This window comes from Orycteropus afer, unplaced genomic scaffold (assembly GCF_000298275.1).
Source record: "Orycteropus afer afer isolate SDZICR_OR568_19922 unplaced genomic scaffold, OryAfe1.0 scaffold00419, whole genome shotgun sequence".
Lineage (NCBI taxonomy): Eukaryota > Metazoa > Chordata > Mammalia > Tubulidentata > Orycteropodidae > Orycteropus > Orycteropus afer.
In genome coordinates this window covers 1,577,345-1,590,589 of record NW_006922006.1, presented here as the reverse complement: position 1 = coordinate 1,590,589, position 13,245 = coordinate 1,577,345, and the positions used below count along the sequence as shown (strand labels likewise).

At 42.0% G+C, this 13,245-nt stretch overlaps 1 protein-coding gene across 1 annotated transcript in view; it reads left to right on the top strand.

The window, feature by feature from the left end:
- Positions 1 to 2,093: 2,093 nt before the first annotated feature.
- The window catches only part of ZDHHC5 (zinc finger DHHC-type palmitoyltransferase 5), a 26,232-nt gene continuing 15,080 nt past the window's right edge, over positions 2,094 to 13,245 (top strand). Inside the window, exons 1-2 of the mRNA XM_007953858.2 lie at positions 2,094 to 2,197; positions 10,620 to 10,741. Coding sequence (XP_007952049.1) covers positions 2,094 to 2,197; positions 10,620 to 10,741 — 226 coding nt within the window. The remainder of the gene's footprint in view (positions 2,198 to 10,619; positions 10,742 to 13,245) is intronic.

Sequence of the window (13,245 nt, the reverse complement as noted above, 5' to 3'; positions counted from 1 at the left end):
TAAAATTCTAACTGACATTCAATTTTGGTTTATATATTCTGAGTTCTCACTGCTGGGACAGGTAGCATGGTGGATGAGCAAGGTGGAAAGACTTTGTATTAGCAAAGGGCCTTGTGGGCTCTGGGGTTCTGAACCTGGCCACTCAAGTTATTCACTGGAATGGCCTCAGGCATTCTCTAGCCTTCAATTTTATGGAGTGGGATAAGAGACTATGTCACCAGATAATGTGAGCAAAGTGCTTTGAGATCACTAGATGAAAAGCGTCCTATAAAATTCAAAGTGCTGGAGTTACTTTGTTACTCTCAAATGATTGTTACTCTTAATCATGTTGGAGTAGGTGGGGCTCTGTTGACTTCCTAATAAACTGATTTAGGAAGAAAAAACTGTTGAATTGGGAAGAAAAGGACCAACCCCTACTATAAACTCAGTTTCTCAGGGAAGGTATCTCACTTTCAGTGCAAGAATATTTTCACTCAGGCCTTTTAATGGCTAATTCCAGAAGACCAAAAATTCAGTTTCTGCCTCTTTAGGGTTATAACTTCATTGGTGGTGGTGGTGGTGGGGTGCTTTCTATTCTAATTTTGAAATTCCTTTTTTCTTTTTTCATTGTAGCAATAAATACTCTCTTTGTTCATAGTGAAATTTCTTTCCTGAGAGGGCCCTTCACTGCTGTGCCCCTTTCTGTTTTTGGAGTTTGATATTCCTGGTATTTGTTACTACCCATTTGTGTCAGGTGAGATGGGCCCCTTGTAAGAGCTAATGTAACACCCAGTTCTCTGACCTTAGGCCAGGTGAAGTCATGTTTTCCCTCCAGTCTGAAAAGCATTTAGAATAGTGAAGGGTTCTGGACCTATTTTCCTCCCAGTTTACAGTCCTTTCCTGCATCCATGTAAGTGAAATGGAAAATAATCTTTCAGAAGCACTTGTTAACAGAGCAGCTGGGGGAATCTTAGCCTTGGTGTTTTTAGAAATATCCTCAAAGAATTTCTTTGATAAACATATTTATCTCCTCCAGGTGAGGCACTGTGACCCAGTTGATCTCTGCATCCAGAAGGCCCAAGATTGAAGAAGAAAGAGCAGAGACAGCGACTAACCTGGAAACAGGGAGATATTTGGAATTTTGCTTTCATTCATAGTAACCTCATAAAACGTCACTGAATGTAATCAGTCACTTCAACTTACTCTGCTTATTGGAAGAATATGACTTCAGGGATTTTAAGTTCCTTTTTAGTTTTGTATGAACTCAAGAGGAAACGAAGCCCTTAAAGGGCTTGGGAATAACAAGAAGAGATTGAAGACAGGCAAGCTTGCTTTTTCTCTTTTCCCTCCCCCTTCAAAGAAGAGGATTTACAACTCAACCTTGTAACAGCTGTTGCCCAGCTTTAGCCATCAAGAGAGAAATAAAATTCACCCACCATTGCCAGACTACAAACCTGATAAAGTCAAGGTGTGGGAGAAGTGGCATCGAGGAGACTACCTGAAAAGGACAAGGACTATAATAAAACAGCTTCTCTTTAAAGCTGGAAGGCACCTCAGGTTCCTTCTTGGATTAAAATAGAAGCACAGGGCATACCTCTTGTAGGTGCAGCTTGACTTTTGTGCAAGTGTGGTGGTTGTGGAGGTACTGTAGTATCTCCTCAGAAGAGTCTCTCCTTGCCCGAAGTTTTCTACTCTTCCTAATCTTCTCCTCTTGCTTTCCTTTTGAAGACCTGCCTCTGTCCATGAGCTATTCTTTGATCTCTCTGGCTGCCCATGTTCTCCACCTGCAACCATTTGCATTTACTGTTTCTTTCCAATTTTTAAACTGTACAAGTTGTGTTTCTTAATCTTCCCTTTGCCTTGTTCTGGGGAGGTAATTTTTTTATCGTTTGGAATTTGGAATCACCTTTCCCCCTCCCATATGCTATCCTACATTTGAGATCTTTTGACCTTTGGTTTTATTTGGGAGGGGGAAGGGTGATCATTTAAATTTTGTTTCCCTGGTTGCCTCCTGTACTCTTCTCTGCTGTTTCCCTCTCCCATTTTCTTGCCTGTTCTGCCGCTGTGTGGGCCTGGGCTATGCGGCAGGGCACATCTCCCATCAGAGCTCCAACATGCCCGCAGAGTCTGGAAAGAGATTCAAACCCAGCAAGTATGTCCCGGTCTCAGCAGCCGCCATCTTCCTAGTGGGAGCTACAACACTCTTCTTTGCCTTTACGTGAGTTTTCTCCCAGCGGTGATATTTGGGGGCCACTCCATAGGATGTGAAGGGGTATGCTTTCTCTTGAGGTTTGCTAGTTTCTTGCAAAACCACGTGACTAGAAATCCATGTTTGTATAGGTAAATCCAAATCCAGAGATACAGTAAGAAAAGTGAGAAAAGCCTGTGATCTTGGAAATTTTTCACTCCATTGAGTCGTTTCCCTTCCCTTCCCTCTTTTCCTTTGGAATCATAAGTGTCTTCATGTTATCCTACCCAGCTCCCTCATTAGATAATCCTAAACTAGGAAGGAAGTGGGAGGAAACTACCAGAGAGGCTTGAAGCAGCTTAAGCAATCAATTCTGTGAGAGAGAAAGAACTAGACTAAACTAAAGGTTTTTCAAATGGCTTTTCCCTAGGATGTCAGAAGCTTAGGTTTGAGATTGTGGAAACTGAGAGTACTGGAAAGTTTCAGAATTGATTGAGATATACTGATGAGACAGTTTTTGTTTTTGTTGGTTGTCAGTTTTGTGTTACTCAGATGATTTTCTCTCTATTAAACTGAAGCCTGGACAAGTAAGGGCCACTGGGAAGGGACACATATTATTTAGGAAGAGAGTTCTAGAAGAGTCCCTTTATATTAGTTTCTGCTGAAGGGAGTGATGATAATTCTCCTATTCCTTGGTCTTCTTGGGAAAGGCAGTTGGTATTTGAAGGATTTGGGATCTGTATCATTTCCACTTGAGCTCTTTAGAACTTTGTTAATTTGCTTGTTAGTGGCAGAGAGTGAGTAATTTATCCTTTCTCTTTCCTCTAATATTTTAGCTGTCTACTTCCTGGCAAGCAGCTAGAACTTTCCTATTAAGCTACTTATAAATTAACATGTACTAGGCCTCTGAGCCTTACACTGTTGAGTCATTAAATTAGTTCTCTAGCTGCAACTCTTGGAGTGATCAGACATACTATATTTTGGAAGTCCACTTTGCTATAGTTCAGGCTCACAGTTGGTTGTGCTCTGCTGAGAAGAGGAAGATAATGAGGTAGTTAGGAATAAAAGCAATTGAGACTCATTGAGGGCTGAATGAAAATGAAGCAGGAATTACTGGGGTGGAGCCAGTTACTATTATGAGGAGAGATATAGAACAGAAATTAAATCTGAGATAGGAGGGAAGGAAGACCACAACAATTGAGCTTTGATGCCAAAAGGAGTTCTAAAACACGTGGGTCACTTGGCCAGAAGTGAAGTAATGGTGATCTATCTAGTTTTTAAACAAGGAAAGAACAATCCGTTATTTAAGGTATAAGCATCATCTCACTTCTCCCCTCTTCTTCTGAAGCATAGAAGAAGTCATAGATGTGGCCCCCAGCTCTCCAGCCTGACCATGCCTGCTGATCCCTTGGGTCTTGAGATTGTTGTTACATGCTGTTGAGTCGGACTCAACTCATAGCAACCCCCCCCCCGGGTTTCCGAGGCATTATCACTATGGAAGTAGATTGCCCCATCTTCCTTCTGAGGAGTGGCTGGTGGGTTTGAACTGCCAGCCTTCTGGTTAGCAGTCAAGTGACTTAGGCACTATGGTACCAGAGCTCCTGGGTCTCGAGTTAGTCCTGCTTTGCCAATCTGGCCTCACTTTTCTGTATATTCTTTTTCTGTTGCTTAAAGTCACCATTCTGTTGCTTAAAGTTCAGTGACTTGTGCCCTTTATGCATTGACTGCCTACAGAGGGGTTAGTCTTCAGCGTCAGGACTTATTCGGGTTTCTGTTGTTATGGCTAGTAAGTAGAATCAACATTTTAACCAAGGAACATTTGTATTAGATCTCAGTATCTTTGTATCCTTACAGTTGTGTTACTGGGTCAGGAAGGCTATGTGCAAGACCGATATGGCTGGCCCTCTTAGACCTGTCTAGTTGAGGAGGGCCTGTTTTTTCTTAAAGAGGTAAAGCTTTTGGAGAAGCTAGAAAATTCAGGGTACTGACTTCAGTGGTTTCTCTCAACCCATCTTTTTTTAAACTTTCTAATGTCATTTGGGTGAAATTTTACAGAAAAGTGGATTTGACTGAAAGTGATCCCTCCTTGGGTTTCCGAGGCAGTATCATTATGGAAGTAGATTGCCCAACCTTCCTTCCGAGAAATGGCTGGTGGGTTTGAACCGCCAGCCTTCTGGTTAGCAGTCAAATAAATACCTTAGACACTACTCACTAGAGCTCCCATTCAGCAGTTCACAAATTTGTATTTCATGTTCTTGATCACTTCTCCCACAGCCTTCCTGTGATTCTCTTTTCCATTCCTCCTCTCCTGACCTTCCTTCGCAACCCATCTGTTCTTGAGAAGACAAGCAAAATCCTTGTTCTTGACTTGCTAATCTGGAACTGTTGAAGTGTTTGGCTGGTTATACCAGTTTGCCCACAGAGTTATCCTGACATAAGCATTTTCTCAATTGGTAGTTGAAGCTATTTAACCTACTTTCCTGTTCCCGGGTGCCAGTAAAGTAGAGGCCCTCTGCATTTCGTGGTCTCACCGACCTGGGTGAAAGGATTTTGGAGGACAATATTGACTCTGTAATTCTTGAGCAGGAGTTTTTGTTTCTAATCCAAAGTTAAAAGAAACTTAAGTCATAGAGTTCACCCTGGTATTAGCTTCCACAGGACCAATTTGTAGACTCCTTTTTTCCCCCTAGAGTGTCTCCTGCTCACTTTGTTGAGGCACAGATACCCTGTTTGTCTTTCTCTGTCACCTGGCTCTTGGTTCCTCTGAAATTCTCATCTCTTCCTCTCTATCTGACCATAGGATTTCCCCTACAAGCATGTGGGTGTGGGTTCAGGCACCACTGTCCTGAAAAACCATTTCCAGAGGGATCTTCCCCTTTCGAGGTTTAACTCCTTGGAGAACCCCGTTTGAAACTAAAAAAGAATTCATGGTTTCAGATGGAAAGATGAGACTCAGAAGCAGCTCCTATTTGGGCCTTTCAATCTGTACCAAGGGCAGATTACCTAATAAACATGCAAGCAAGGTAAGTGTGGGTGACTTGTGCTGACTTACTAATCTGTAGTGAACAGTTTCATATGGGTTGATGTGAAAAACATGTGAAACTGTTCACTACAGATTAGTAAGTCAGCACAAGTCACCCACACTTACCTTGCTTATTGGGTACTGTGTCCCTGTCAGGGATTGTAAGTTTGAAAAAGAGGCTTTGATTCTGTAGGAAGGCGCTGTGAGGTTGGGGGAGAGAGAAATGCCAGCCATATCTAGAAGCAGAATCTTTGATGAGGTGAAAAATACGAAATTGCTCACTACACAACTACACAAGTCATCTTGTGCTTAACCTTGCTTATTGGGTAATCTGACACTGTAACTACTCTGTCCTCCTCTTACTCTCTTCACTAGGCTACAACTGGCTGTTCTTACATCACAATAAGCCCCAGGTGAGAATTAACTCTGGGACTTAGACAACTGGGAGTAGGAAGGAGAGTCTCTTTCATCTGACAGATACAGTTAGTAGAGGCATGTAGGTTTCAACTAATTGTGAACAATTTACCCTCTATATTCTTTGTCAAACAGGGAAAGCCATGAATAGAAATTGACTGAGTTGAGTCTGATCATCAAGGAAATAGTAATCTTCTGCCCCAGAGAATCTTGGATAGAACAGTTTAGACCTTCCCTCAAAAACCCGGTCCCTTTTATTCACTGCATTTATCCAGTACCCAGCTAAGAAGAAGCGTTATTGGGGATCCTGTCTTAATCATCTCTCCTTTTCCCTGTTTGGTAAGGAGAGTGTCTGTTAAAGTAACCCTTTCCCTCCCAATAAGTACTAGACTGCTTTTAATATTATATAGCTGCATCCTCTCTTTGTGATTGGCAAGGGGGCACTGCTAGTTAAGTGGGATGAGTACCATTTAGGGGTCAGGAGATTGGTTTTAGTAACATTTGTTAACCTTTGTGGCCCCCGTTTCTTCCTTGATAATGAGGAAGTTGAACTAGAGCAGTTTATTTAAACTTTTTAAGAATGAAATCTCATGTGGATCCTCAGTACAGGCAGTACCCAGGTTATGAACAAGATCCAATCCTAAGTGCGTCTCTAAGGCAAATGTGTAGGTAAGTTGGAATAGGTGAGTGCGGTTCTTACTAGCCTTACCTTAGTGCAAGAAAAGGCTTGTGCACGTGCGGCAAGTGAAGGTGTGATGAAGAATTTACTGCCGGCAGGGGTTGGTTCAGTCATTTCAAAGTAAGGCAAACTTACATAACATTAAAGGGCAAGTAGGAGTTGTCTGTAAGTTGATGATCATCAGATGGTGGTAACCTGGGGACTGCCTGTATATAAAACATAACAGTGAGACGTCTCTGTTTCAAGTGAGCCTGAGGCATAGAGGGCAGCCACTTGGTGTCTTTTCTTTGCCTTCCTTGGGGGCCCCTGAAACCTTCTTGGGGCTCTTGGTAACACCATTTGAAATCACTGAATTGTATCCTCTCTAAAGTCTCTTCTAGTTACAAGTCAGTCAGCATCTCATTCTGTTCATTTCTAAAATTGATGGGGAGGATGTCAGGGTAGAACTCTCTGCTTCAGGTGATCCTCTAAGGGAAGGATAAAAGTTAGGGTTGTCCAGAAATCCATGGTGGTCTTTCCTAGAATCCCATCCATGATACAGATGGTTCCTTTCAGTTTTTCCGTCTGTCCCCGCCCATCTCTTTTACCCAAAGAGAGTTGGGCAATCTCACAGCTGTCCCTCTGGTCCTTTTTTTTTTTTTTTTTTTCATGACTGTGGAGATGTTAGCACCTGATTTGAGTGGAAAAAGCCCTGCGATTAAGCTTTACCGAGCAGTAGTTGTTCCTTTTCCTTCCCCAGTTGTTTGCTCATTCAGAAATAAGTGCCCAGGTTCAGCATCTAATGTTCAGCTGATGGAAAGCTGGGGGACAGAGACACCACAATCAGCAGATGTTTTAGAGAAACTTCCCATCTATAAGGAGAGAAGTTGTTTTTCTATGGAATCTTGAGGAAGGCAGAGGATAACACCATCCTGAATGAGGATCCCCAAAGGCAGGAAGCGGGACATTCATTGTACCTTTCTCTTACCAACATGGAACACTAGTCATATGCTCACACATGTGTTAGCATAGGTGGAATGCATAGGCCTATTCTCTAGGAGCTTAGTGCCTCTGCCTTAAGTGTCCTTGAATCCCTAGTATCTCGGGGGAAGTGGAATTAAGGATGAAGTTGTAACTGGAATGATAATTGATGATGATTGTGATAGTTAATAATGTTTTTTTTATGTCTTCCATCCAGATAGTACTCAGTATTGAGCCACCTAGTTTAAAAAGAATTCCAGGATCTTTTCAAACATTCTCTCCTTCAGTCTCATATCTGTAATACATAGCTGAAATAACAGGTTTGGAGAGTTCCGTGTAGCAAACATTGATACGGGATTACAATCCAAAGCTTCTTGACTCCTCCTTTGTTTTTCTATCTAGGAATTTAAGCACCTTTTAGAAGAGGATGTGCTAAGGAGGCTTAGAAACAGGATGTCAGAAGTGTGGGTATTGAAACCCACTCTCCCAATTTTATTTGAAATGGGAGTGCTGAATGAATGGGCAGAGGAACCTGTTTTTCCAGGGATGGTAGAGGTCTAGGAGTCCCATTAGTGAGTCAGCCAGCCTCCTGGGCCACTCCCTAAGCTTCTAGAACTCATGATTATTGCCATAGGCTGAGGATGAGCCCCAACAACTCCCTTCCTCAGCTAAGGCCTCATCTTCCAGCAGAGGCAACAGATTCAGACAGGCTCCTTGGGGTGGTCACCTAGGAATTTGGCAAGGTACTATAGCAACAGAAAGCCTTTTCCTGAAGCCAGACAACATATGGGATATGGCAGGGACAGGCTCTCCTTGGTGGGGTGTTCTTCAGCTAGAATGCTTTTGGTTGGAAGCGGTGGGTCTCTGATTTGAATGTGATTTGAATGTAAGAGCGAATACTCATTCTGTTAAGTTGTTTGCATCGTTTCTAGATTCTGTCTCTGTGGGGGCAGGGTTTATTTTGGCAACATACAGAAAGTCAGTTCCAGAGTTGTACACTCAGCTGGGGAAGTTACTATCTAGAAAGTTGCAGGGGTAAAGTTTGTCATCTAGAGGGCAATGGCTGGCAGGGCACCAAGGAAATCAGGTGAGTTGCTTTGTTTGGTAATGAAACTGAAGAAAAAATGAAGTCAGAAAGATTGACACTTGGCCCTGTGAGGGGGCTGATACCTCATTCTTACTCACCAGCTCTTGGAGAACCTTTGTTTCCCTCAGGAATGGTGGGTACTCTTGCTTACTTCTTCAGAAGTCAAAAGGCCACAGTAGCCGCAGTGCCCAGTTCTAGGAATGACACTTTTAAATCACGGATGCTTCAGTGTTCTAAAGATTTAATTTCTTTTTTCCTTCTTAATTGTCTTCCCAGGCTGTGGGAGTCAAGTGAGTCACCCTTTCTCTTCTTCCCCAGGTGGAAATTGAATCAACAGCTCAGTATTAGGGAGGGGTTCTGACCTGGATGATTGGGTTTCAGTCTCCCTCCCTCCAAAGGAACCTGGGAGGTTAGGGTGGAGCTGAGCAAAGACTCTTCCTTCTTGCTTGTATTCCACCCAAAACTCTGCCAACAATACAGGGCCATCTTTTTTGAACCAAAAAACTTGTATGAGGCAGAGGCTTCCCTAAGAGACTTTGGTGATAGCCTAGGACTGTGACTGAAGGGCTCCTCGTGTCCATGAGATTGGTGGCCTCACTCCAGCTTCATTGTTTTCTTCCCAGTTATATATACTGACTCGTCAAGATAAGCAAAGAGTTAAATGATATTTACTACCTAAAAAGCCTAGCACGTAATATTTACATAATGGCTGAATGGTGGTTGTGAAGACTTGTGAGATGATTTCTGACGGTCAGTTTTGTCTTACCATTGGTTTATTAAGGAGCTCTCATTAAGGCGCTGAGTTCCTCCCCGCTGTCATGAATTCAGGGCTGCTCTTTTTGTTTCCATGGGAATAAACCACTTTTGACAGAATCCAGGACTGCTGTGGGTTAAATCCACCAGACTCATAACATGTCTTTTTCGCCTGGCACCTTTCTTTCCTTCTGACTAGTCCAGATGAAGGTGACAAGGACAGATGCCGTCCCAGTTCTGGAGATTACTACGTTCTTGGCCACAAAGCAGATTAGGATGTTCAGCCCTTGTCTTGTATAGGAAGTTCTCCCTGAGCTGAGACAGTAGAGAGAGTGCTTGATACAATTGACATAGTAGCAGCACATCAGACATTTTGAAGCTTCCAACTCCCAGGGTAACAGCAGAGAAAGGAAGAGCTCTGGAAGGGTTCCTACTTACACTCATGTCCATGGAAGAAATGGACCTTATCAGAACACTTTTTTTTTTTCGTAAAATGTTGCCTAAAGCATCTCTCTTGACTTGAATCCTGTGGAATGCTGGATATGTTTGGCCAGTTTCTTCTTCCTATTGGACTTCCGTGGTCTTACACCTTTTTTCCCCTCCCCCTTCTCATTCATTTTCAGTCCTCAAGGGATCTAGTTCTGTGTCCTGAGTTTGTATGTCAATGTCTTTATCTGTTTGGTTATCTGTATTGTTGTTAGTAGGAGCTCTGGTGGAACAGTGCTTAAGGCACTTGACTGCTAACTAGAAGGCTGGCGGTTCAAACCCACCAGCCACTCCTCGGAAGAATGGTTGGACAATCTACTTCTCTCAGGATAGTGCCTTAGAAACTCAAGGAGGGGTCACTATGAGTCATTAGTGATGGCTGCTGTGCCCCACCCCCCAGAAAAGAAGTAGCCTGTAGTTGATTAACACTCTTGGGAATAACTGAAGTAATGTGGAAACTTAAGCTGTTGAGAGTGGTTCAAAGTCAGCTGTGAGGGGAAGGGGTGCCAGAGACGCAGGTGGTAGCCTATGCTTTGGGCCATTGTGTAGGTCAGTAGAACATGGCCTCAGGCAGCTCCCAAGAAGGGAATGTGGCTAGTGTCAGTTGCATACATGGTTTGTCCCTAGTTTTCACGTCTTGTTAGAAAGGAAATAAAGGCAGATTGTAAAACATGTTTAAAGCTCCAGAGGGCAAGGATGAATCTGAAGAACACGCTTAGTGCAAAGCGTTAAGGTAGGAGAGATTCTCTGTGTCTGATACCTTCATCTAAAACTGTGACTGAAGGGCTCTTTTGTCCATGAGATTGGTGCTCAGCTTTCTATATAGGTATGGGGGCTGGGTGAAATGCAGAGTCTTGACTGTTGTTGATGGGGGCGTAGGAAGGACCCCTAAGCCTTTTTTTTTTGCTACAGCTTATCAATGGATGATTGTTTCCCTCAGAAAGTTAGCCTTTTCTGCCTTAGGCCCTTCAGAAACTTTACAGATTTTGCGGGTATGGTTGGGATCCAGTGTGTTAGAGGCAGCCCCTCATTTCCTTTACGGTCTGTGCAGGTGCCCAGGACTCAGCCTGTATGTGTCGCCCGCAGTGCCCATCTACAATGCGATTGTTTTTCTCTTTGTGCTGGCCAACTTCAGCATGGCCACCTTCATGGACCCAGGCATTTTCCCTCGAGGTAAGATCTCCCTCTCCTCTCCTGGAAGCTCTTTACTACCTTTGAAACATAATGATTTGAGTATACACAGTTGATCTGGGCCTTAGGAGTCCTAGGATTATGGGATACTTGTAGAAAATTAGGCCAGGGTCTTTAGGAATACATATCATAACTTCTAGCCATGTGATTCACTTTAGTCAACTCTGAGTTTTAGTTACTCATTTAGAACTTTATTTAGAGCATATAGGCTGGGCAATATTGCTAGGTATGGTGATATCCAAGATGAAGTAGGAAGTTGAAACATACTGATAAAAACTGTAATGGAAGCACAAAAAAGTTTTTATGAGAATGTAGATAAGGTCATTTATGTCTGCCCAGGTAAATTGGGGAAATGCTGCTGAAAGTAGATGGTAAAGACTTCAAGTAGAGGATCAAAGAGGAAGGGCATTCTAGGCAAAAGCAGCAACGTATGCAAATGCTCGTAGCCATGAAATGGTGAACTCTATGGCATTCGACGATACAGTGCCTGGTGGGGGCAGGGGAGCAGAAGGTAAACCGAGAGAAAGATTGTGAAGGATTTTATAAACTAAATAGATTATAATAATTTTATAAACTAAATAGATTATACTTTTTCCTTTGGATAGCAAGAGGTCTTTAATTGGGGGATTCACAGGGTCAGATTTCCTTTTACAAAAATAGTAACTTTTAGTGAAAATATACAAGCAAAACTTGCCACCACTCCACAGTTTCTACACACGATGATCAGTGATATCGGTTACGTTCTTCACGTCCTGTCAACATTCTCGTTATTTCTGTTCTAGTTTCACTTCCATTTACTAAATCTCCTTGCCCCCTAACCTTCTTATCTATGCTTTAAAATAGCTTTTGACTCTTTGGTCTTATATTTTTAAAAAAAAAACAAACTCACTGCTATCGAGTCAGTTCTGACTCAACATCTTATATAGATAATTTTAAAGAAAAAATTCTTATTATAATATACAGATACTTTTTGGGAGGCTCTTGCAGTAAAACAATCCAGGTGAAAACTTGAATTCAAGGCTGGATTTACAGTTATTAGAAGTAGATGCAACAGAATTTATCATGACCAATTGCTTATTTGGGAAGAGTAGGAGGAAGAGGGAATTGGCAAGGATAGTTCCAAGATTCTAAACTAGGGAGATAAGTTGGAAGCTGAAATTTATAAATCAACATAAGGGGTTACAGGAATGTGGAACAGGTTTGGAGAGAAGACAAAGAACTGTCTTAGACATGTTAGAGGCAAGAGACGTATGGGTCATATGACTTGAATTACCCAGTGGGCATTTGAGGACTGTTATTTAGGAATCTTCATATATTTGAATGCATAGGAGTAAAATTGTCCAGAGGAACTGTGTTAGTGAAATTAGGAAAGAACCAGGATCAGACCTGAGCAGCATGGACATTTTAATAATGAGCAGAGTCATTGAAGAGCTAGTGAATAAGGAAGGTTAATAGAAGAAACTGGAAAGAAATAGGAATTAATGAAAGGCAGAGTTGATGAAGTAGCTGGTGGTTGGCATAATCAGAAATTAGATCCAGTAGTCTAGAAACTCATAATTGCCCATTGTTTTGGTACTTGAGAAATTAGTGATCTTAATTATTATAAAAGTGTGTTTACGTATAGGGAAGATACAGCCAAATTACTAAATTGGATAGTTTGGAGGACAGTGAGTGGGAAATGGGGAAGCAAACTCAATGCGTTATTAGATTACTCTTTCAAGATGTTAAGCAGAGAAGGCAGGAAACGGAACAGTATCTTGTTGAAAAAAGAGGAGTGTTTGTTCTAATTTATTAGGGTAAAATATATATAACAAAACGTTAACCATTTTATCTATTTTAAGTGCACAATTCAGTGATATTAATTACATTCACCATATTGTGAAACTATCATCATTGGCCATTTCCAAAGGGTTTTCTTCACTATTAACAGAAACACTGTACCCTTTAAAAAGTACCTGTCTCATTTTCCTCTTCCTTCCCTCTAGTCTCTGGTAACCACTGAGAAACTTTTGTCTCTCTGCATTTGCCTGTTTTTTTCCCTAGATATTTCATATAAGCGGGATCATACAATATTTGTATTTTGTGTCTGACTTAACATCACTCAGCGTGATGTTTCCAACATTTATCCATGTTGCACAGTACTACTCTGACTGACACACATGGGGTTACCATGAGTCAGCATCAACAGCAATTAGATTTAATGGCTAATGAGCTAAAGCATCCTCTTCATGTTCTTATTGGCTGTTTGTATATCTTAGTCTGTTCAAGTCTTTTGCCCCCCTTTTTTTTTTTTAATTGTGATTGGGTGAAGATTTACAGAGCAAATTCACTTTCCATACAGCAGTACACATATACTTTGTCTCACGACATTGATCACAGTTTACCACAATGCAACTGCTCCCCTCCCACTTCCTCCCCATAGTTACCTCTTCCCAGTGTCCATCCCTCCATGCACTCCTGCCCCCTGAGCTGTCTCCTTGTGCATA